General features: G+C 44.0%; 1 protein-coding gene across 1 annotated transcript in view; it reads left to right on the top strand.

Annotated features, from left to right (window-relative positions):
* Nucleotides 1–25,388, top strand: part of polr2c (RNA polymerase II subunit C) — a 60,098-nt gene extending 34,710 nt beyond the window's left edge. The window contains exon 7 of the mRNA XM_061282089.1: nucleotides 25,108–25,388. Coding sequence (XP_061138073.1) covers nucleotides 25,108–25,373 — 266 coding nt within the window. The 3' untranslated portion in view covers nucleotides 25,374–25,388. The remainder of the gene's footprint in view (nucleotides 1–25,107) is intronic.
* The last annotated feature ends 1,143 nt before the right edge of the window (nucleotides 25,389–26,531 follow it).

Raw genomic sequence — 26,531 nt, 5'->3', positions numbered from 1 at the left:
TACTCCAGTTCAAACGTATTGTGATCCAAAAACCTGCTGGCCAATTTTAATATACAGGAAAAGTCTCACACGGTCCCTCTGCCTTGGGCGAGCAGAATGCTATCAATAAAAAACAAAAAAAACAAAGCCACGATCCGTTCTGAATGAAGTAGGTCCCGTCCAATGGTGCAGCCATGTTGGCAGGAGAGCCCTTACACCTTGAAGTGGCTCTACCATCCTGGCACACAGCGGTGATGTCCAAAGCTCCCATCCAGTTTCCTCCTGGAGAGCAGTTGTCGTTAATGCATGTGTGGATCTTGTTGTCTTGGATGAAACGCGTGTAGTCCATTCCAAGTAGCCTTTTTGTTTAGGCCACTTGTGGCATCTGTCGTCCTCCGACAGTTACATTGGGAACAATCCAAAAGAGTTCAATCACAGATTCATTTCCGCGAGTCCAGGCCGGTAGGGGTAGCGTCACTGACTGTGACGTCCTATCCAAATCTGTTCAGTCTCCGATTATGATGCTTTTCTCTGTAGCTTTACGCATTATTTGATTTTTTAACAAATCTCCTCAGTTCTGTCAAACTCAGTGCACAATGAAGCTCCTGTCCACTTTTGACCAAAGCTCCACCAAGTTTAGCAACGCCACAGCAAGGAGTGTGATTTTTCCGTCGGACACTTCAAGTCCATATCTTTTGCCGCACCTCACCCTCTCAAGTTGGTGCTCTTTTGTTGTTGCTTCAGAGCCAACCCATCCATCACTCTTGAATGAGTCCATTGTTCAAATGAGTCCATTTTCAACATTGTGAGTTCCTCCGCTTCTCACTGTCTTTTCTCGTCCCCAAGGATGTCGCCTTTCCTCCGGAGTGTACTTGCCCCCCTCCAAGCACAACAACAGTCTTTCCTTGTTCTCGCCAAAGGTCAAAGATGCCTCAAAGCCAGGCACCGTTTTGTAGACGTCCACAGCTGCAGGCAGAGTTTCGGGATCGAGTTTTCAGGGATCCTGGCACTGAGAGTGACAGACTGTGACATCAAACTTGTAAGACTATCTCCAAATGTAACCGCTGCCATCCATTCACTAGTAACGTTTGTTTACCAAATGTCGAATTCTCCTAGTAACAGCGATCTCGTCTTTATCTTGTAAGTCCTGCAACTCATCCTATTTTCGAGCTACGTTTTGTCTATAGTTCCAATTTAATGGGACAGTACATTGTGTCTTCAGTAACATTATTCAAAATTAACTCAACGAGGTCTGCGTTCCACATCTAGCCCTGATGTATGTCTTGACCTCTCAAACGTTATTACCTGTGTCATGCTTGCTCAAAAATGTGACTTAGAATATGGTGTTGTGAATTTCCAATCTCCCTGATCAAATTGGATCCCGCTTCTTAGCTCTTCTTTCTCATGCTCCTGTTAGCCTGCAATTGTCCGAATCAATAATGCTGTTTTCTTTTAACTGTTTTCTTTTGAACCTCTAAATCGCTCGTGTTGCGAACCTATCTACACCAGGAAGGGTCTTATAGAAAGGACCAACAGATTACTCCCAATATCTCCTCATTATTTATGAGTTAGCCTCCCTTTCCTCACTCGTGTGCATATCTTGTCAGTTGTTAATGGAAACCAGATGTCTCGTGCCAATGAGATCATGGGCCAAGGCCCAAACAATCCCGCATGAACCTGACCCGAAACATGACCCGGTCACACTTAGGCTTACTAGTGAGATATACATTGCATGATACCAGAATAGAAATTTACCACAGTATGACACCAAATGTATTAGAAAATCCATATGTCGTAAAGCGTTGTATTACTATCTTCCACTATCTGTCCTACTCACTCCCTCCTTCTGAGGCTTGGCAACGCCCATGCCTCACACCTTGACAACTTTTTGGGGGAATGTGTTCTAGATATGAACCCATCATCATTTAATTTGACTTTCTTTCCAAAACGCTTCTCAATTTCTCAGTTCACACATCTTCTGCATGTGTTACTGTTTTTTTCTCTAGTTAATTATTAATCCAAAAGCTAAGTCGCTCTACTAATTTTCCATAGTAGTCGCCAACAACTTCAACCATTCAACCTGAATTTTCCTTTCATTCAGGGAATTATTCATCAATGCTCATTTGCATCTCACACACAGTCTCCAAAAAGGAGTCTTTCTATCACATTGGTCTCAATTTATCCAAGCTCACCACACAACATTCATATACCATTTTCAACTCAAGGTTCCTGATAGAACAATCCACCAATCCAAAAAAACTCAACTCAAAAATCTACTGGCAAATTAATCTGAATTTTCTCTTTGTTTTAAATTTGAAGAACTCAATCTCTCAGATTTAGTTCGCATATAGAAGTTCGTATAATTTTATAACACCATCAATCAATTATTCCTATTAAATGTAGCATTGCAATGTCTTAAATTCACAATTTTGCTTCCAATTCCTGAAAGCATGTTCTGTCGCTTTTTTTCTTCTTTTTTTTTCTTTTTTTTCTCATGAGGGCTCGACACTTAACATGCACTAGTGTGGATCAATTTCTGCTCGCAAACAGATTTCTCTCTTTTCCTCTCATTTTTATCTTCCTAAATTGTTTCTGTTCTGCGGTGCAAATTGGATAGACCACAGTCTAGCACATTTCTTTACACTAAAAGTTTAGCCAATCTTCATCATTTTAACACATGCACAGCTCTCGCGTGCGTAAGGTAGGTCCCAGCACCAATGATTCGTCACAGGCTGGCCATTTCCTGTGGTCCATCATGAGCTGGTCCCTCCCACGCACACGAGGACAGTACATTCTAATTTTTTCTTTATCTTCTAGAAGCAAGTTGCATTCATTTACCACTTGATTTGCAAATATTAACTTTAGTGTGCACACAATTTGATCTCTGGTCATTTGTCATTGGGCATACAAACAGGATTGTCATACTTCTTGTATGGACAGGAGCTCTAATAATACAAAGAATGTTCCAATAATCCGACAATGACATGTTTTGCTGTCATATGAGCATCTATTCTTTCTTTCTCTGTATTAGCATGAGCGGTCAAAGGAGAGGAAGCTTGTCATGCTGTAAATGTGACTTTTCCTCTGCCTCTTCCTCTGCCCCTTGACTGGCACCGCTTTTTTTTTCTTTTCTTTTCTAAAACACTCTCTTGACCAGTGTCCATGTTTCCCACAGTTCCAACAGTTGTCAGAATCTGATGGGGGTTTTGAATTATATGGTGGCCTTTGGCCTTGTTGGTCTCTAACTCTTCCTCTCCCCTTTGGGAACTTTGGAAGAGGATTGTTGTATCTTCATTTAGGTCATTATCATCATCTAGATGAAATACATCAGAACGTTTGCCTTTTTGGATCACTTTTTCAGCATGCCTGTCCCACTGCATAATTGTATACAAGTTTTGCGCACGAGCGGAATGCCTCCCTTGCTCCTCTGCTTGCGCTGCATCCGGGACAGTGTTAGGGATTTACCGTTTTTATTTCCCATCTTATCTTAGTATTTTAGGTTTATACATTTTTTTTTTTTTTTAATGTATACTCTTTCTTTGAGGATCCTCAATGCAGGTTTAAATTGTCCTTACAATTACTAGCCTGTATTATTGCCGTTGATCAATGCAACTGCTATCTAGTCAATTTATCCTACCAGTCACTCTCAACCACACAAACTCTAGCGCTTTTTTATTTTCAGGCCTATCCAGGATGGGTGTAAAACCTTCCCAAACAGCTGCGAAAAACGGACACAAAAAAAAAGGAATCTACGCCCTTCTTCAATTAGGAAAAAGAAACTCTGTTCTTTTTTTTTTATGTTCTAGCCCGTTCCTTCCACTGGGACTTGAACCCAAGCTGTTCTTTGGCCGGAAAAACGTACAAAGAAAAATCTACACTCTTCTTTGATTACTGTTTTTTTCCGTGTATAATGCGCCCCCATGTATAATACGCACCCTAAAAACGGCATGTTGATGCTGGAAAAAAGCCTGTATCCATGTATAATACGCACCCAATTTTTTTTTTTTTTTTTTTAAGTCCCAATGATCGTCACACACGCAGGGAGGCAATGGGTCCCATTTTTATAGTCTTTGGTCTGGTCTTAACTAGGCTGGATGTAATTTTTTTTGTTGGCGTTGATTTCTCCTACTGCCCGTAAAGGCACCACCGCGATCAGTGCGGACATGTGAAAAAGGCGTGCGGACGTGAAAAAGGCGGCTCTGTATGGGAGAGATGTTGAAGAGGAATAAAAACACCCTTGGAAACCAAAACTTGCCCCTTGTCGTGACTCGGAGCCGCAACAAATGTTTCGGATTTGTGTAGGGTACATTGTGACAGCAAACGAGCAGGTGATCGAGCAAGCGTCTGATACGAGAGCATTGCGTTCGTATGGAGCGTGTTTGAAGTGAACAGCAGAGACGAAAGGAACAAGGCAAAGTGTTGTGAAATAAAATATTACCTGTAATACGCATTTTGTTATTTGCTGATTGTATTAAACAATCACATTCATTGTCAGTCAAGAAGAGAAGAGGACTATTCGCATCGGATCCATAGTACGCATGCGCAGTGATACTGCCTCGGTATGACGTCCGGTCCGCGATGGAGATTAAAAAACAAACAATATTTGACAATAGCACACCATCAAGGATTTCACCATCGCATCAAACGATGTGTCGTCAATTATGAATTTTACTGACTAAGTGTGTTGGGCAGGATGGCTGAATGCGATGCGCCATTGACAACAAACAAGAAGAAAGGTGATTTCAAGTTTTATTTCGAGGGAGATTTGTCATGTCTCGTCCCCAGTTTTGCTATGTGTCTAGGTTGCCATAGTTTCTGTTCGCGTCGCCCCTCCCTTCCTGTGTCACCTCAATCAATGTAACGTGTTTTGTATTTAAGTCCTGTCTGCCCCTCGCTCACCGTCGGATCATTGCATGTGTTACTGTCATGATGTCTGTTTGGTTTATGTTCCTGTCTTTGGTAATGTCACCCTGTCTTTTTGTTCCACGACTTTGTCGGTCAGTCCTGTTGTTGGTTTTGTTGTACCATGATTTTCTTAAAAAAATTAAAAAATTAAAAAAAATTAAAAATTAAAAAAAAATTGTACCCATGTATAATGCGCACCCCAGATTTTAGGACAATAAATTAGTTAAATTCTGCGCATTATACACGGAAAAAAACGGTATATAAGTCGCTCCTGAGTATAAGTCGCCCCCCCACCCAAACTATGAAAAAAAACGCGACTTAGTCAGAAAATTACGGTAGCAATTTAATAATGTCGGCGTTAATGTAACAATGGAACATGAATAGCAACATTGTTTTACTCAGTGGTGACTTTAAGAAATTTTACATAAGCACAGGTGTTTTTATTCATTTTCACTGCCATATCAGCCATGGCTGACAGGGGCTGTCCTCAGGCTGCTGAGGGCCAAGGACAAAACCTTCAGAGCTGGGGATGAGGCTGGCTTGAGAACAGCGAGGGCCGACCTGTCCCTGAGCATCAAGGAAGTGAAAAAGGCATTCTCTTGCAAGATTACCGCCCATTTCACAGACAGCAGTGACGCACAGAGCCTATGGCAGGGCATTCAGACCATCATGGACTACAAGCTCGCGCCGCAGAGCTGTGAGGGCAACAGCCGTCTGCTCAACAATCTGAACCGCTTATTTGCTCGTATTAACGCTCAGAACAGCCCTTGCCCGCTGAAAACCCCTCCACCTCCACACGAGCAGCCCCTGTGCCTCTCTGCCAATAGCATGAGGTGGACGCTTGCCGCTATCAACACCCGTAAGGCGGCGGGCCCAGACAACATCCCAGAAGGACTGCGCTGAGGAGCTGATGGGTGTCTTCACGGACATCTTTAACATTTCCCTGCAGCAGGCCATCTTCCCATCATGTTTCAAAGCTGCCACCATCGTACCTGTGCCGAAGAAACCTGCTCCATCCTGCTTCAATGACTACCGCCCGTGGCACTGACACCCATCATCATGAAGTGCTTTGAGCGGCTTGTCATGGAGCACATCAGATCCATTCTCCCCCTCACCATAGACCCTTCCAGTTTGCGTACCGAGCCAAACGGTCCTCTGAAGATGCCATCTGCTCTGCCCTCCACTCAGCCCTCACCCACCTGGAGAGAAGGGACTCGTATGTGAGATTGCTGTTCGTGGACTTCAGTTTTGCATTCAACACCATTGTACAACAGCGACTCATCTGCAAACTCGACAAGCTGGGCCTCAGTACCTACCTCTGCAACTGGCTACTGGACTTCCTCTGTCAGAGGCCTCAAGTGGTACGTTCATCACGCTGAGGACGGGGGCCCCCCAAGGCTGCGTGCTCAGTTCGCTGCTCTTCACCCTGCAATCGCGTGCTGAAATATGCCGACGACACGACTCTGGTGGGTCTCATCACCGAGGGGGACGAGATTCAATCCAGGTCGGAGGTCGACCTTCTGGCCACGTGGTGCAGGGACTACAACCTCCTGCTGAACGTCAACAAGACCAAGGAGATCGTTGTTGACTTCCGGAAGGGTCACACCCAACATCTGCCACTGACCATCGATGGTGCTGTGGTGGAGAGAGTGAGCAGCACCAGATTCCTGGGGGTGCACATCAGTGAGGACCTCTCCTGGACCACCAACACTGCATCACTGGCGAAGAAAGCTCAGCGCCGCCTGTACTTGCTGCGGGAACTCAGGCGAGCAAGTGCTCCTCCGGCCATCATAACCACATTCTACCGGGGCACCATTGAGAGCGTCCTCTCCAGTTGTATTGCTGTGTGGGGTGGTAGCTGCACTGAATACAACATGAAGGCCCTGCCGCGCATAGTGAACACAGCTGGTAAGATTATTGGTGCTTCACTCCCCTCCCTGAAGGACATTTACACCTCCCATTTCACCCGCAAGGTGACCACAATTGTGTGTGATGTGAGTCACCCCGCTCACTCTTTGTTTGATCTTCTGCCCTCTGGGAAGAGGTACAGAGCCTGCGCTCCCGCACCACCAGACTCACTAACCGCTTCATACTCCAGGCTGTTAGGATCCTGAACTCTCTCCCCCCTCCACCCTCGGCTGCATAACGTCCTGTAATTTTGCGCTGTATTCTGACTGTCTGTTGTATGCACACTTGCTCCATTTTTGCTCCTCCTATTTATTATGTTATTTGTTTATTTATTATTTATTCATCGCTCTTATTTATTCATTGTTTGTGCCTTCTTGTTTTTACTTTTTGTGTTGTTTACTTGTATGTATGTATGTATATTGTGTACTATGTCTTGTCACCGTGGGATAGTGGGAAACGTAATTTCGATCTCTTTGTGTGTCTTGACATGTGAAGAAATTGACAATAAAGCAGACTTTGACTTTGATATTCGAGAGAAAAAGCATGTTATTTTGCCTCATTCAAATCATGCAAAAATTGTATCACATCTTAATATCTGAACATTTAAATACGAAAACTTGTTAGAAAAAAAATGGAAATACATTATCATGCGTTCTCGAACCAATGCTTTCATTGCAATACATGCTTGTTGTTTTGGCCTTGCTGTTTTTATGATGTGCAACAAAAAGAAAATCGTTACGACTGGATCGGGCAGGATGCGGTTGACAACTCAGCAAAAGCCATCTGCTGAGTCCTGAAAAGCTTCCTGAAAACAAGATGTTCTAATCGCTGTCTCGCGTTGCCGCTAGAACTGCCTGCAGGCATCACAATTCCTGCATGCATCACAAAGATAAAGAGAAGAACAGAAATAAGCTGACCGCGCTCACATTCTTTCGCTTATATATACACCATACGTATAAGAACACAACACCTCTGTGACTGATTCTTGCTTACGAGACAAAGCTTACACGCGTCGCCCCCTCCCTTAGGGCTTGTGTATCACATTGTGGGTAGGACAAATCCTAATAAAAAGAGCAGGAGTGCACACAGATACTTAGTGTAGTGAGATTGTTGTAAGCGATCTGTACTGCATTCCTCGCGAGCATTTGAATTAATATTCTTGTCTTGTTTTCTGTTTGCTGATTCTTTTCTCTTTACAGTTAATATGTCAGTAAAATAAACCAGACAAAACTAAAGTGCAATCACATTTCTAAATGAATGGCTTCTGGTTTTTGAAATGTAAATAAACCAATCTACTGTGATAAAACAACAAAATTGCAATAACTGCATTAACCATCAAAGTGAAGTCTAACTAACTGTAGTCTTGAAACAAATCTGAATAAGGAAAATAATTGCAATAAAATAATGCAAACTGCTACCGCTATTGTTGGGGAACCTGAGGACTGTATAGGGCAGGGGTGGGCAAACTTTTTGACTGGCGGGCCGAATTTGGTTCTACCGAACCAGGAGCAGATGGATGTAGTGTTTGTGTGAAGTAATAGAAATGACATGTAAAGGTCATTGCATAAAAGGTTTGTACTTTTAGTAGGTAGTAAAGCATGGATATTCAAAAAAAGCTTTTTGAAAACAAATGCATTTATCAACAAGCATGAAAAAAGAAAATTCACCACAAAACTACTATCAGTGATTCTCGTTAAATACGACACAAGTTTCCATCACTTCAGCGCCTCTACGTCAGATTTATGAAATATGTTTATCTAACGAGGCGAAATCACATCAAACGGCAAACATTCTGACCAAATACATAATCTTGAAGAATCAGTGAAAGAATACTTCTAAATAAAGTAATAAAGAAATCAATAGTATTGTTGGTCTCCCTTTTTTGGTAGTGCATCATGGTCTGGAGTAAAATTTGTTGTGGTAATTCTTAGGATAGAGCCGAGGTGTCGGTCCGTTAACCTAGATCTGTGACTGGCTTTGTTGACGTTCATGTGGCTGAACGTCTGCTCACACACGTAGGTCGAGCCAAATTTTCCTCTCTTTTTTTTAAACACTCGGCACTCAGTGTCCACCTTTCTTTTCCTCGGGCCACTCATTTTAATGGAAGGATTCCAGGGGAAGGTTTGTGGGTGGCATTAGCGTAAAACTATATCTGAAAGCTCAGCGCGCGAATTACGAGAATGCTGACGTCACAGCCCACACTCGAAATTTGGCACTGATGGAAATAGAGCGCGGAGTGCGCCGGGTCCGTACTACTTAGTACGTACACGCACTTGTGAGTGTGCACCGAGCTTTCTGACACGGCTTCCGGGAGTAAATGGGCGGGCGGGTGCTTCCCCAGCTATTGGGGAAACACCCGCCCGCCCATTTTTTTGGGGTCATTGCAGGGAAAATGACCCCAAAAAAACTTAAATAATACAATTTATACAGGTTTGGCGGGCCGGATTAAACGGCCCCGTGGGCCGGATGTGGCCCGCAGGCTGAGTTTGCCCATGTCTGGTATAGGGGGTTGGCTCGGATGCTGATGCTTTTTTTGCCCCCGGGTGTCGGTCAGAACACAGGAAGGAAGACGTGGTTCAGTTTTGATTGCTTTACTGAATTATTGACAAAAAAGTAACTGGCGCTGTGGCTCATAGGGACATACAGGCAAACTGGCAAAAAGGTATAGTCACACATTTGGTTGTAAGGATGTGAGAGCAGGTGTGTGTAGTGTACATGGGTGAGTCTTTGGGTGTGTGAATGTGATTCTTGTGTGTATGATTATTGTATGAAGAGTGTGTGTGTGTGTGTGTGCGCGCGCGCGCGTGTGTAAGGAAGTAAGATGGCGGCGCGTGCACACGCAGCAGCCTCTCCCTGTCCCAAACGGTGTTTTGTTTAGTCGTTTAATGTGGGTTTATCCGACAGTTTTGTGTGTTCGTCTCGTCGTACTGGGTTGTGCTACAAGTGCAGCGAGCTGGTTCTGCTCGACATCGGCGAAAGCGAGTTTTGTGGCGTTCTGGACTTTGAAGCGGGGACATTAAAGGCTTCCCCCGGTTGGGAAGCGTCGGAAGCGGTGTGCGAGGAGGCTGAAGAGGGGCGAGAGCGGGGACGTCGGGGCCAGGCTGGCGGCCAACCCAGCTCGCCCGGCCGTGCCTTCCATTCTTCTGGCGAATGTTCGGTCGCTGGACATCAACATGGTTTGCTTTCGCCTGCTGGGATCTACGAACCGGACAGTGCGTAACACAGGACAGGGCCATTGTACGAGGGGGAAAGTCGCGAGGAGGTGGGATGTGCGTCTACATCCGTGACGGAGGGTGCCAGGACTCTGAGGTGGTATGCGAGCACTGCTCGCCACTGGCGGAGTTTGTGATCCCCAGGCTGTTAGGGTCCTGAACTCTCTCCCCCCTTCTGCGTGGCGTCCTGTACTTTTGCGCTTTGTTCTGACTGTCTGCTGTGCGCTCTTGCTCCGTTTTGCTCCTCTTATTTAATGTGTTATTTGTTTATTTATTATTTATTGATCACTCTTATTGTTAATTGTTTGTGCCTTCTTGTTTTTATTTTGCGTTGTTTGCTTGTATGTTTATCGTGTACTGTGTCTCGTCACCGTGGGATAGGGGAAACGTAATTTCGATTTCTTTGTGTGTCTTGGCATGAAGGAATTGACAATAAAGCTGACTCTGACTCTGATGTGGTTCTGCAACAGACAGAAATACTGCACGTAAGTCAACGCGCAACTTCTGTTTCAGGGTCACTGATGGATACTGGAAAAGACAGACTGGGAAACCAAACCTAAAATATCGTCTTCCAATTAGCCATTCATTTCATAATACCTTTTGTTAATCAAACTTCAAATTCTACTATTAACAATTTAATATCGTTGAGGAAGACGGCACCTTTCCTTCATTAGCTCTCGGATGTATTGTGATGGACCTCATTTGAACCATTTTAAAGTGGCAGATTACCCCAAACTTAAAATTGCAAGTCTTAACTGTGATTTCCAGAAGCTCATCCTATTTTCAGGCTACATTCTATTGATCGTTTTCCTGCCTTCGATTTTATGCAATCCTCTCCATCACCTTTCCTCCTTTCCTGATTTGAGCCTTCAATTTCAGATAAAGTTTCCAAATTTTGCGTACAGAATGTACATTATTCATAATTAACTCATATTCCAAACATAGCATCATCTCTGTTTTGACCTCAGTACTATTGGTGTTTTGCTCACTTACCTATATTACTGGACTATCTTGAATTTTTAATTCTCTGCCACTACATCGAAGGCTATTTCTCAGCTGTTCACTCTTCCCATGCTCCTGTTAGGCTCCGTTATTCGAATCTAGGATGTGATTTTCATTTGAACTTTTTACTTTTGGACCTCTAAATTGCTCCTATCGCTAATTTATTTGTACCGAGCATACTTTTACAAGGGTATTAAAAGAGCCAACAGATTACTACCAAATCCAATATCTCCGCGTTGGCATTTCCTCTATTTTGGACTTACTGCTTTTGAACTTTGAGTCTTGTCACAGTTGGGCGCTGGTCACCCTTGTCGGGCCAGTTTAATTTACGAGCAGGCTCTCCGTGCATACAATTCAGTCCTATGTCTAAATCCAGAGAATTCTTTTAACTCCAGCTGCCCCTGTGGCCCTCCTCCGATACCTCTCTTGCTCTCATAAATTTGTGTTGACCGGTCTAGTTTTCTTTAGACACCCAAATCACCTATATTTGTTTTGTAATGGTTAGCCCTCGCATACTCCTACTCCACCTGTTAGATGGCTATTAAACATTAATTCTAAGTTCAGTCTGTGTCTCTTTGTCCTGGAGAAAACGGATGAATCCGCCATCTCAGTTTTTTATGTAAACAGAAAATCAGAAGTATTGAGGAGAGCCCCAAAGAAACGGAGGAGTACCAATAATTTGTTTTCAATTTTGTCATCCTTTCAGCAATTTAAATTAACAAGTTGGGCTTTTCTTCAGATCCAATTTCCCATTCCTCTCAGAATGCTAAAAGGAGTGACAGCTGGTCTCTCCTTATTTACGAGGGGGCCACACTCTTCTGCCGCTTGTTGTTGTCCCAGCCAATTTTTCTTTAGATACATCTACGTATATTGGTTAACACACGCATGCTCCTGTTAGACAGCTGTGGAACATTAATTATCCTGGGTTGCAGTTACGCCGGTGAACCCCCACTGTTGGTCATGCATTCTTTTGCCCCTTCAGCATTCCGTCTTCCATCATTTTGTCATAGTTCCTCTCGCTGCTGGCCGAGCAGGCCCCTAAACTGGGCACAACTCCTCAAGAAGTCATTGTGTTAATTGGCATTAGGGATAATGCTAATTAAGCCTTATAGCTGTAAAGTAAACCAAAAGTCAAAGTCAGCTTTATTGTCAATCTCTCCACATGTCACAACACACAAAAAGACCGAAATTACGTTTTTCTCTATCCCACGGTGACGAGACACATAACACGATAGACATACAAGTACGCGACACAATATAAAAACAAGAAGGCAAAAATTCAAACAATCAATAGTAAGAGTGATGAATAAATACAAAATAAACAGATAACACAATAAATAAGCAAACATAAACAAAAAGGCACAAACAATAAATAATAAGAGTAATAATAAATAATAAATAAACAGATAACACAACAAATAAGAGCCAGTGTGCATACAGACAGTACAGACAGTAAAAGTACAGGACGCTACGCAGAACGGGGGAGCGAGTTCAGGATCCTAACAGCCTGGAGTATGAAGCTGTTTGAGAGTCTGGTGGTGCGGGAGCGCAGGCTTCTGTACCTCTTTCCAGAGGGCAGAAGCTCGAACAAAGAGTGAGCGGGGTGACTCACATCACTCACAATCGTGGTCGCCTTGCGGGTGAGATGGGAGGTGTAAATGTCCTTCAAGGAGGGGAGCGAAGCACCAGCAATCTTACCAGCCGTGTTCACTATGCGCTGCAGGGCCTTCAAGTTGTAGTCAGTGCAGCCGCCACCCCAAACAGCAATACAGCTGGAGAGGACGCTCTCAATGGTGCCGCGGTAAAATGCAGTCATGACGGCCGGAGGAGCGCTCGCCCGCCTGAGTTTCCGCAGGAAGTACAGACAGCGCTGGGCTTTCTTTGCCAGTGATGCGGTGTTGGTGGACCAGGAGAGATCCTCACTGATGTGCACCCCCAGGAACTTGGCGCTGCTCACTCTCTCCACCACAGCACCGTCGATGGTCAGCGGCAGGTGTTGGGTGTGACCCTTCCGGAAGTCCACAACAATCTCCTTGGTCTTGTCGACGTTCAGCAGGAGGTTGTTGTCCCTGCACCACGTGGTCAGAAGGTCAACCTCCAGCCTGTATTGAGTCTCGTCTCCCTTGGTGATGAGACCCACCAGAGTCGTGTCGTCAGCAAACTTCACTATACGGTTGTCGCTGTAGGTTGGAGTGCAGTCATGCGTCAGGAGGGTGAAGAGCAGCGGACTGAGCGCGCAGCCTTGGGGGGCCCCCGTGCTCAGCGTGATGCTGGCGGAGATTTTGTCGCCAACACGTACTACCTGTGGCCTCTGACAGAGGAAGTCCAGTAGCCAGTTGCAGAGGTAGGTACTGAGGCCCAGCGCGTCAAGTTTGCTGATGAGGCGTTGTGGCACAATGGTGTTGAAGGCAGAACTGAAGTCCACAAACAGCAATCTCACATACGAGTCCCTCCTCTCCAGGTGGGTGAGGGCCGAGTGGAGGGCAGAGCAGATGGCATCCTCAGAAGGGTTAGGGTTGCAAGAACTGGTTGGTGAATATAATGGGGTGCGAACAAGGAAAAAGGTTAAGAACCACTGGTTTACAGGAAGGACACATGGAGATAAAACCGGTACAGATGCCAGAGGATGAGCGGCAGGAGGAAAACAACCAAGAACCCGGCCAAAAGTGATCGCCAAGGCCAAAAGACGGGATGGAAAACAACAGCCCCCACACACACCAAATCACCCATAATCAGCACCCACCCCCACGGAACCAGCTCTTACCGAACCAGCACCCACTCCCATGGAATCAAACTCTCCTGTGAACTTGCCACACCCCCTGACTCATTACCCATCAAACTCGGCCCACACTGGCATGTGTAACTGAATATAAGCTGACCAAAGAACCTTGAACGTTGCCTTTTCTGAATGGAGACTTTCTGCTCTTGAGCATGGTCGCACGAAAGGCCCAGCGCTGTATTGTACGTTCCTGAAAACAGAGCTTTCTTAACAAGAATTGTGATTGAACTCAACCAACCTTGTAAGTCTAAATTTTGTTTCGGTGTCCTAGCCTTTTTCTAGAACTGAAGAAATAAAACAAGCACGTGGTGAGTAAATTGGATAACAGGTGATTGGCTATGGCTTTTGCCGTGAGGCGCGGATAGCGCGCTTCCCAAATTGTGGACCGAATCCAACAGTATAATGTCGAGACCCCGAGTGTAAGACGACCCCCAATTTTCACTCTTATTTCAATGCAAAAAACATCGTCTTATATTCGGGCCAATACAGTATTTCCTGTCTCCCTGGAATCTCCCTGGAATATTTGATAAAATATGGTTATGTGCAAAAAGCAAACGTTAAATGTTTCATCCAACCATCCACGCAGATGGCCATGTCTCAACCCCAATTTTTGAAGGCTCAAAACAATACAAATGCAGGATTTTAACCAAAAGTTGAGAGTATGTAGGGGAGAGTAGGGTAATTTGTGCCAAGGGGCAAGTAGTTCCATGCCCGTTTTCCAGAAAACCAGAGAAGTTGGTCATGTGACCACCTATTTTTGAAGGGGCATCCATTTCCTCATCCTGCAGAGAAGGGAGACACATGGCTTGAGAGGTAAGCACATGTAAGTTCATTTTTTTTTTTGCCCTGAAAAGAAAATGTTCTATGATTAAGTTTTTTTTATTGGTGTGTTTGAACAATTATAAACAACTTTGAAAACAGTTCACACATATTTTAGTGTTTTAGTAAGCTACAGCATGAGTCCATACAATTAGCATGATGCTTGCTCAAAACAGTAGGGTGATGCATTTTTTCCAAAATGGTGGGTCTGGGGTAATTTGTGCCAAAGGGCCTGGGGTAAGTTGTGCCACTAGCAGAAGATAAAGCACAAAAGGCTGAACAGGAAAAGAAAAAGAATGAAAGAGAGAAGAAAAGGGCTATGAAAACTGCAAATCAAAACAAAACCAAGAAGAAAATGTCCGTGTACAGTAGCTCAGAAGAAAACTCGACAGTGGCGTAGCCAAGCCGGGGCGATTCGGGGCGGCGCCCCGGTTAGGACTCCCTGCGTCCCGGTTGAAAAAAATCGAGCTTTTTCGATTCTTCATTTTCATGCCGTTTTTCTCTTTCAGTCTTGCGCGGATGTGCTTGCGCTATTCTATGTGCGAGATGTTATCCATTCACCGTTTGCCTCCCGGACCCGGATGTTGTTTTAGCCATCAGCGAACGGCGTGGGTGATGTTAGATTTTTTTTCCTGTGGGCGCGCGCCCCTACTGGAAAAATTCCTGGCTACGCCACTGAAACTTGACCACCAATGATGAGGCAGAAGATGGCGTGGAGAAGATGCACAGCAGAGAAAAGAAACAGGCTGAAAAGAAGAAAAGGAGTGGAAATAAGAAGGGGAGCCTGAAAGGGTCAAAGCAAAACAAATCCAAAAAGAAAGTACATCCAAAAACAAAGCACAACTTGCCACATTTTTTCCTAAAGCTGTATTTCTCCAACCGTTTAAGATCCAAAGTAATTGTTCCCAGGGATACACAACATCCAAAACTATATATAGATATCTTAGTTGGAGGCATTACTGTTATCCCCTTGCTTTAAGGGCACTTTAAGTAAAAATTGGCACTACTTACCCCACTCTCCCCTACGTTAAATGTAGTGGCACATATGCAAACTCATGCAGAGACAGCTATTTGTCCTGGATGTATATTTTAATTTATAATCCAAGTAGATTTTGTGAATTGAACAATTTCTTGTTGTCGTGGTAAGCAATTTATACAAATATGACTATATATACTGTATTGGCCCGAATATAAGACGACCCTGATTATAAGATGACCCCCTCTTTTGCAGAACTCAAGTTTGAAAAAAGACTTGACTCAAGTTTGAAAAAAAAATTTTTGAACACCAAATTTAATTTTTATACAGAAAATAATTACAGTACATCTGAAACTAATGACTATAACAAAATATTTAGGAATAAGCTGTCTATCACATCTTAATATCTGAACATTTAAACATGTAAACTAAAGTGCAATCACATTTGTAAATAAATGGCTTCTGGTTTTTGAAATATAAATAAACCAATCTACTGTGATAAAACAACAAAATTGCAATAACTGCATTAACCATCAAAGTGAAGTCTAACTGTAACTGTAGTCTTGAAACAAATCTGAATAAGGAAAAACATAGCAATAAAATAATGCAAAATGCTACCGCTATTGTTGGGGAGCCTGAGGACTGTATAGGGGGTTGGCTCGGATGGTTATGCTCTTCGCCCCCGGGTGTCGGTCAAAACCAGTGACATGCAGTGAGGTTCATGACTGGGGAGCACTGAGCTCCCCCCCCCCCCCCCGGTACAATTTGTCTGGCACCTAACCGTGTCACAAAAAAGGTTGTGGATCGCTGCTCTAGTGTGGCATTATTTAATTTGAATTATTTTACTATTACTACTTACTACTATTTATTTTATTTCAGCAGTCTTCACACTTAAAACCACTCAATAAAGCACATGGAATATAGAACTTGTTTTCGATCGTGCGTACCACTCCCTTCCGAAGTCCCGTTGTCCGAATCAAACCTTTTAACTCTGGAGTTGCTTTTCCTTTACTGATGACCTCCTGCTTTGACCGAAAATCCATGGTTGAAAATAGTTTGGATATGTAATTCTCCGTTGTAAAACGAAATGTAAAAACGAAAGAAAAATAACAAAATGAATGTAAAAGGAAATAAATGGACTGTAAATTTGAACTGGAGATCTCTTATTCTACAGGTAGGCGCATGAAGCATCCCGGGATCACTAGCACCCCCTGCCATAAGGCTGGAGAACCTTTTTTTGTAGCCTCCGTAAGGTATCTTTTCAAAGCCGTTTTGTTCATCTAAAGAAACACGACGTTACAGACAGATGACAAACACAAGGTATTATATTTGTCAGCTTAACTACGGAAATTAGTTAATATAGCCACAGTGTTTGAACACTTAGAGAGGGACATAACCAAATGATTCCCGAGCGCGGCACCGCTGCTGCTCACTGCTCCCCTCTCCCCCAGGGGATGGATTAAAATCACATGGGGATGGGTTAAATGCAGAGGACAAATTTCACCACACCCAGATGTGTGTGTGACGATCATTGGGACTTTAACTTAACTTAATTTTAACTTTATAAAGACAAAGAGCAGTTCTGTCAAACTGCAAAGCCTATCAACGTAGGCAGCCTGTGAGAACCGTATTTTTTTGACTAAAAGTCGCTTCGGAATATACGTCGCATCAGTCATAAAATGAACAATAAAGTGAAAACATAAGTTGCTCCGGAGTATTACCGTAATTTTCGGACTATAAGTCGCTCCGGAGTACAAGTCGCACCAGCCATAAAATGCCCAAATATGTGAAAAAAAACCATATATAAGTCGCTCCGGAGTATAAATCGCATTTTGTGGGGCAATTTATTCGACAAAATCCAACACCAAGAACAGACATGAACGAGCAACAACAGGCTAAACCAGTGGTCCCCAACCTTTTTTGCGCCACGGACCGGTTACATGTCAGAAATATTTTCGCGGACCGGCATTTATATAAATAATACATTTATATAAATAAATAAATAATACATTTATAATAAATATATAAATACGATGAAATAAAATGATACGACTGACATAAAAACAAGTACAAATGACAAAAATAAAACTCACCATTACGTTGAATTAGTGGGAGCACTGAGTTTGTTTCTCAGAAACGAGCCGGTCCCATCTAGACGTAATCGGAGACAATAACACCCAAAGTGATTAAGGTTTGTCTTTTATTGCAGGATGCTTGGTCTCCATGTGTTGAAGCAGTTTTGAATGCTTGATTGCCTGGTTAGTAAGCCTGTCGCCACATTATTGCGGGCTCGACTGGGGAAACATGTCACGTGACCGGGACGAGTGTCTTCACCTGAATTAATTGATCGTCGATAATTTTTTTTTTTTTGTGCGGCTTGGCGGCCCGGTACCAAGTGACCCACGGACCGGTACCGGTCCGCGGCCCGGTGGTTGGGGACCACTGGGCTAAACGATACGGTATGCTAACGTGACAAACACAAACGAGGAGCTGAGAACGGGCCTGACGTAACATTCAGTTATTGAAAAAAAACTATTACATAAATAACACGTTTATAAAACCATCTGTGTCACTCCAATTCATTAAATCCATCGATCGTCCTTTGTCAACAATGCCGTGTGCCGCGCTGCAGTTCAAATTATTCCACAGGCCCATACAACGATATATAAACTATATTTTAAATAACTATCACATATCACTGGGTAGCACGTCCGCCTCACAGTTAGGAGGGTGCGGGTTCGCTTCCACCTCCGGCCATCCCTGTGTGGAGTTTGCATGTTCTCCCCGGGCCCGCGTGGGTTTTCTCCGGGCGCTCCGGTTTCCTCCCACATCCCAAAAACATGCTTGGTAGGCCGATTGAAGACTCCAAATTGTCCCTAGGTATGAGTGCGAGTGCGGATGGTTGTTTGTCTCTGTGTGCCCTGCGATTGGCTGGCAACCGGTTCAGGGTGTCCCCCGCCTACTGCCCGATGACGGCTGGGATAGGCTCCAGCCCGCCCGCGACCCCCGTGGGGACTAAGCGGTTCAGAAAATGGATGGATGGATAAACAACAATATTATCAAACCATTTGTGTCACTCCAAATCATTAAATCCATCGATCAAATTTCTCGTCTTTTATCGATCGTCCTTTGTCAACAATGCCGTGTGCCGCGCCGCAGTTCAAATCATTCCATAGGCCCATACAACAATATATAAGCTATATTTTAAATAACTATCACATAAACAACAATATTATCAAACCATTCGTGTCACTCCAAATCATTAAATCCATCGATCAAATTTCTCGTCATTTACGTCATCCTGGTTTTAAAAAAACTATTACATAAATAACACGTTTATAAAACCATCTGTGTCACTCCAATTCATTAAATCCATCGATTGTCCTTTGTCAACAATGCCGTGTTAAATAATAAATATATGAATGCCTCATATTATATACAGTAAAAGCTACAAAACTAATTGACAATTCGTTTTCAAATCAGACTAGTTTGAAACATTTCAAATATTTTAAAAAGCTGATTTTTAAAAGTGAAGACAATTTGCAATTTTAGGGATGACATCAATTTGCTGCATAATTTGTCTTCGCGGGCCACAGAAAATGATGTGACGGGCCGTGTCTAGGCCCCCGGGCCTTGAGTTTGACACCTGTGGTTTAGAACTACTGTAATTCTTTTTACACTGTTGTTATCACGTAAACTCAACTCTTCAGCGCTAACCCCCGTAATCTTGTGGTCTTGCTGGTGCAGGTGTCTTGACACCAGCACACTCGACCGCAATCGGGTGTCACTCAAAAACAATGCCAACTAACTAACTAACTAACTAACTGACTGACTGACTGACTGACTGACTGACTGACTGACTGACTGACTGACTGACTGACTGACTGACTGACTGACTGACTAACTAACTACCGTTTTTTCCATGTATAATGCGCAAAATCTAACTAATTTATTGTCCTAAAATCTGGGGTGCGCATTATACATGGGTACAAAAAAATCTTTTTTAATCCGGATACGATACGGAGGCCGCCATTACAGATGCGCTTTCTTCTCTGCTGTTCACTTCAAACACGCTCCATACGAACACAATGCTCTCGTATCAGACGCTTGCTCGATCACCTGCTCGTTTGCTGTCACAATGTACCCTACACAAATCCAAAACATTTCTTCGCTATTGAGTTTGCTAGCGCATGCGCAGTGATACTGACCGGTAGAATAACATCCGGTTGTTCCCAAAGATGATCTTTTTTCTGAAATAATTTTACGTTTACGGACTTAAGTAGGAGTCAAAATTTGGGTGCGCATTATACATGGGTACAGGCTTTTTTCCAGCATCAACATGCCATTTTTAGGGTGCGTATTATACATGGGGGCGCATTATACATGAAAAAAACGGTAACTAACTAACTAACTAACTAACTAACTAACTAACTAACTAACGGAGGAAGCTTTGTTCAAGTTCAGAGGCAAACAATTTTCTACATTTTGCGTCAAAATCCAAATGTTGAGTGCCGAAGTGATTGAGTTCTACTGTACCTACTATGACTATACAATACATTAATTTTGATTTTGACACTTTTGATGTGTTTGTTGATTTGGGAATCATTTATCTTTTTTTCTTCCTTTAGCAATGCATTGCAGGCAAGTGCATCAAAACGTGGGTATTTTCCTGAAGATGAAGATTTGGCAGGGTTGACACTGTCAGACCCTGTGGAAAATCATGTGACAATACACTATCTACAATGGTTGATATTAACTAAATAATTGTGTGTGAGTTAGTTTGGAGTTTAATTTAATTTGTTTAATTATGATGGAGTTTAATGTCTTCCAAAACCGCAAATCCTCACAAGGATCGCGGGAATGCTAGAACCTATTCCAGCAGTCTTTGGGCGGTAGGCGGGCACACCCTGAACTGGTCACCAGCCAATCACTGGTCACTTATAGACAATTTGGAGTGGTTTAACGACCTACCATGGATAAAGAAAATCCACGCAGGCACAGGGAGAACAAGCAAACTGCATACAGAAAGGCTGGAATAAAACCCTGCACTTCTGAACTGTGAGGTGGATGGAGTAACCAGTGCCCCAGCGTGCTGCCTAATTCATTTCATCATCCATCCATTTTCTGGACAGCTTCTCCTCACAAGGCTCACGGGGGTGCTGGAGCCTATCACAGCCAGCTTTGGGCCGTAGACTGGGGACACCTTCAACTGAACGCAGGCAATTGCAGGGCACACATAGACAAATAGACATTCACACTAACACTCTCACCTACGGGCAACTTGGAGTGCTCAATTGGCCTACCGTGCATGTTTTTGGGATGTGGGAGGAAAACCGGAGTACCCGGAAGAAACCCACGCAAGCACAGAGAGAACATGCTAGGTGGAAGCGGAATCAAATTCAGCACTCTGACGCAGACAGGCTAATCCAGATATGGGCAAACTATGGACCGCGGGCCACATCCGGCCCACGGGGCTGTTTAATCCGGCCCGCCAAACCTGAATAAATTGTGTTATTAAATTTTTCTTGTAATTTTCCCTGCAATGACTCCATTTCCCCAGTACGCCCGCGCATTTACTCCCGGAAGCCGTGTCAGAAAGCTCAATGCACACTCACAAGTGTGTGTACGTACTCAGTAGTCCGGACCCGGCGCACTCCGCGGTCTATTTCTATCAGTGCCGAATTTCGAGTGTGGGCTGTGACGTCAGCATTCTCGTAATTTGCGCGCTGAGCTTTCAGATACAGTTTTACGCTAAAGCCACCCACAAACCTTCCCCTAGAATCCTTCCATTAAAATGAGTGGCCCAAGGAAAAGAAAGGCGGAGACTGAGTGCCAAGTGTTTGAAAAAGAGTGGACAATTTGGCTCGACCGACGTGTGTGAGCAGACGTTCAGCCATGTGAACGTCAACAAAGCCCCGTCACAGATCTAGGTTAACGGACACCTCGGCTCTAGCCTAAGAATTGCCACAACAAATTTTACTCCAAAATATGATGCACTAGCAATAAAAGGGATACCAAGAACACTGTTCCCACTAAAAAAGAAGGGGAGTTTCTCAAGTTTGTTGTAAAAATAAATGCATTTTGAATATAATTTGTACAAATAGCAGGGATTGAAACTAGCGACCATTCTCATTTTCAAACCATGCAGGATGCTCAAGGACATTGATGCACCACCTGTTTGCGACTAATCTTAACTTAATAATGTTTTAAGGCCAACTTTAAGGAAGTGTTTCCCGTTTCCTCAACTCTGTTACCAGGTGTTTGTGAGTTAAACCTCTGCTCTGATTTTCAGATATCCGTCACCGTGTTGCCGTTTTGATTCTTTATTACTTTATTTAGATTTATTCTTTCACTGATTCTTCGAGATGATGTATTTGGTCAAAATATTTGCGGTTTTATGTGATTTTGCCTCATAAGATAAACATTTTTCATACATCTGACCTGTAGCCGCTGACGTGATGGAAACTGTTATTCATAATAACAGCGTCGTATTTAATGAGAATCACTTATAGTAGTTTTTTGGTGAAATATATTTTTTTAATGGTGTTAATACTGTAATTTTCGAACTATAAATCGATTTTTTTTTCTTTCGGTAAGGCGCCGTAAGTGGCTGCCTCCCAGCAGTGTTCTCTCTTTTCCTCTTTATTTCTTTCTTTTCTCCTTTTTCTTTCTGTCTTTTTGTCCATTCGGCGATGCTGGTGCCTTCTACCGCACCTCGGTATCTCTTCGGATCGGATATTTTGTATTATTATTTTTTCTTCCTGGGACCGGGATCATCGGTCGAGACCGGCGTAACTCTACGGCGGCTTCCTGCTTATCCGGCCAGTGATGACCGGGTCCCTCGCCTTGGCCTTGCAACCGCAACCCCTCTAGGGACTCCGCTTCCTCGTGCTCGTCGGAACCAACGACTTTCGCCATGCTAGCCCCGTGGTGACCATCTGCACGTGCATCCGACTGGGTGCCCAGGACGCTGCTCACACGTTTGCCTGCTTTGTGATGTTTTTCACCGATTCACGACCACGGTCCATTGGGCGCCGTTGAACTGGACTGCCGTTACACCTGTCTATGGACCCCGTGGAGGCTATTTTGTGTGTTTTGGGGTGTTCTCTTGTATTGAGGGGTGCTGGTTGGCCACAGTTTTTTTTTCCTTTGTCTTTTAGCTTTGTTTTGCTTTGATGGCTTTTATCTTGAGCACTTTCTGGCTTTCTTTGTGGCGCCGTTGGGTGGCAGCCTGTGTCTTTTGTATACCCACTCTGTGGTATGAATACTGCTGGGGCCTGAATTTCCCCACCCCTGGGGATCAATAAATATTCAATCAATCAATCATCTGTAGTATAAGTCGCACCAGCCATAAAATGCCCAAAAATGTGAAAAAAAACATAAGTCGCTCCGGAGTATATGTCGCATTTTGGGGGCCAATTTATTCGACAAAATCCAACACCAAGAACAGACATGAACGACCAACAACAGGCTCAACGATACGGTATGCTAACGTGACAAACACAAACGAGGAGCTGAGAACGGGCCTGACGTAACATTCAGTTATTTAAAAAAAAATATTACATAAATAACACGTTTATAAAACCATCTGTGTCACTCCAATTCATTAAATCCATCGATCGTCCTTTGTCAACAATGCCGTGTGCCGCGCCGCAGTTCAAATTATTCCACAGGCCCATACAACGATATATAAACTATATTTTAAATAACTATCACATAAACAACAATATTAAATCCATCGATCAAATTTCTCGTCCTTTATGTCATCCTGGTGACAGAGGACATGTCCAGACGATATGGCGCTTTAAAGTGTTACTTAATTTATTTGATTTTTTCTCTCTATTTTTCATGTTTTGAATATGTTCAAGATAAAGATATCAAAGCATGTAAAGTGATCAACTATACTAAAAATAACATGTGAAGTGGTCAACTATTCTAGTAAGTAAGTGATGTGTTAATGATCAAGTAAAAATTTGTGAAAAAAAACATATATAAGTCGCTCCTGAGTATAAGTCGCCCCCCACCCAAACTATGAAAAAAACCCGCGATTTATAGTCCGGAAATTACGATAGTCGCTTTTTGGGGGAAATTTATTCGACAAAATTCAACACCAAGAACAGACATGAACGAGCAACAACAGGATACGGTATGCTAACGTGACATAAACACAAATGAGAAGCTGAGAACTGGTCTGATGTAACAATAACAGTTATTCAAATAACTATAACATAAATAACACCTTTATCAAACCGTCTGTGTCACTCCAAATCATGAAACCAATCGATCGAGTTGGTCCTCCTTTATGTAAACAAGTCCAACGTCAGCAGCGCGTTGCAGTTCAAAATTTTCTACAGGCCCAGATAACAATATATGAACTATGTATGAAATAACAATAATATAAACAACAATTTTATCGAACCATCCCTGTCACTCCAAATCAATAAATTAATCAGAATTTTCGTCTTCCGTGTCACTTGGAAAAAAAAGAAAAAAAAGAAAAAAACACAGCTGTTGACGCCGGAAAGACTACGTGCGCCGCGGACGTCAGACTATATATATCAAGTAAATGTAATATAAACAAGAATTTGGAGACAAAAGACCAGGAAGGTACCGGGCCCAGACGGCGTGTCACCTTCCTGCTTGAAAGTCTGTGATGAGCAGCTGGCACCCACCTTTGCACGGATCTTCAACCGTTCTCTGGAGCTGTGTGAGGTGCCCTCGTGCTTCAAGAGCTCCACCATTGTTCCAGTGGCCAAGAAGTCCGCCATCACAGGTTTGAATGACCTGTCGCACTGACATCTGTGGTCATGAAATCTTTCGAGAGGTTAGTGCTGAACCACCTGAAGGATGTCACGGGCCCCCTGCTTGACCCCCTCCAGTTTGCCTACCGGGCAAACAGGTCAGTGGATGATGCGGTCAACATGGGACTGCACTACATCCTGCACCACCTGGACACCCCAGGAACGTACGCCAGGATCCTGTTCGTGGACTTCAGCTCGGCGTTCAACACCATCGCTCCTGACATCCTCCAACAGAAGCTCATTCAGCTTGTGGTGCCTGCCTCCACCTGTCAGTGGATCACCAGCTTCCTGACCAACAGGAAACAGCGTGTGAGGCTGGGGGGCATCACATCTGACACCTAGACCACCAATACTGGAGCCCCTCAGGGGTGCGTCCTCTCCCCACTGCTCTTCTCTCTCTACACCAGTGCTTCTCAATTATTTTCTGTTACGCCCCCCCCTAGCAAGAAGAAATCTATTCGCGCCCCCCTCCCCACCGTGACTATCCTAACTTGTCTTGTAAGTCGTAAAATGTTGCACTGTCGCAAACGTGACAGAAGTAACAATGAGAGCGCCACTGCCCCCTGCTGTAGTAAACCCGCAATTACACTTTATTCTAGTACTGCCAAAAAAAAAGCCTGTTCCCCAGGGTCACACGCGCCCCCCCAGGAATAGCACCGCGCCCCCCCTGGGGGGCGCGCCCCACTATTTGAGAAGCACTGCTCTACACCAACGATTTCTCCTCAGGTGACTCTCCTGTGAAGCTCCTGAAGTATGCTGACGACACCACTCTCATCGGACTGATCCAGGACGGTGATGAGACTGCGTACAGACAGGAAGTGGAGCGGCTGGTCCATTGGTGCAGCCAAAACCACCTGGAGCTGAACCCGCTCAAGACCGTGGAGATGACAGGCGTGACCCTTCACCATTTTTACCCCTCACTATCCGCAGTAATACTATTCTCTCCACAGACACCTTCAAGTTCCTGGGAACCACAATCTCTCGGGACCTGAAATGGTCTGGCCACATAGACTCTGTCTGGAAGAAGGCCCAGCAGAGGCTGTACTTCCTGAGACAGCTCAAGAAGTTCAACCTGCTGCGAGAGCTTCTGAAGACCTTCTACACTGCCATCATCCAGTCCGTCCTCTGCACCTCCATCACTGTCTGGTTTGGATCGGCCTCCAAACAAGACAAGCACAGACTGCAACGGACAATCAGGACTGCAGACAAGATAATTGGAATCGACCTCCCATCTATCCAAGACTTGTACCTGTCCAGGACCAGGAAACGTGCAAGGAGCATCTCTAAAGACCCTTCTCACCCAGGTTGCAGTCTGTTTGATCTACTCCCCTCCGGACGGCGTTGTAGAGCTCGGTACACCAAAACCAGCAGACACAGAGACAGCTTCTTCCTCCAGGCTGTTGCTCTGATGAACTCACACCACTCTTAGAGTCTCAGAGTCATTACTGTGCAATAACACCCTGCTCTCCACACCTTTTTTGAATTTGTCTACACTGTTTGTACTATGCGTCCTCCATCCATTGCAGCCTGGTCATCCTGGAAGAGGGACCCTCCCATCTGTGGTCTCTTCTCAAGGTTTCTCATTTCCCCTAGCTGGAGTTTTGAGTTTTTCCTTGCCCTTTCGGGAGTTTAAGATCAGGGGATGTTTGAGAATATTTGCCATTTTTCACATGTCCTGAGTGTTGTTAGTCACCTAAATCTTGAACAGAGGGTGTGATTTACCGAAGTCAAATTCCTTGTTTGGCACGCTCAAACATGGTGAATAAAAAACTCTTGAATCTTGAATATTCTAATTTTCTGAGACAGTCCTGCACAGTAATCCCTCGTTTATCGCGGATAGTTGGTTCCAAAAACCACCCCCGATAAGTGAAATCCGCGAAGTATTCATCTGTAAATATTTTGTGTCAATAAATGTATATTGTCATGGAAGGAATGGAACAGGGCGACCAAATGCAGCTTGGACCAGGGTTTATTGGAGAACTCAAAGACAGACTATAAGAAGCTCGACTAGGGACATGACTAACTGAACAAAAAGACAAGCTAAAGACAGGAACGACAACGACAGACAAGACAAGAACAATCCGACAGGGGTGTGACACGCAGACAGTACTTTTATATACGCGCCAGGTAACGAGAGGCAGGTGACTGTG

This window comes from Syngnathus typhle, linkage group LG7 (genome assembly GCF_033458585.1).
Source record: "Syngnathus typhle isolate RoL2023-S1 ecotype Sweden linkage group LG7, RoL_Styp_1.0, whole genome shotgun sequence".
NCBI classification, from domain to species: Eukaryota; Metazoa; Chordata; class Actinopteri; order Syngnathiformes; family Syngnathidae; genus Syngnathus; species Syngnathus typhle.
Note: the sequence above shows the minus strand (reverse complement) of the source record. Positions and strands in the feature narration are given on the sequence as shown.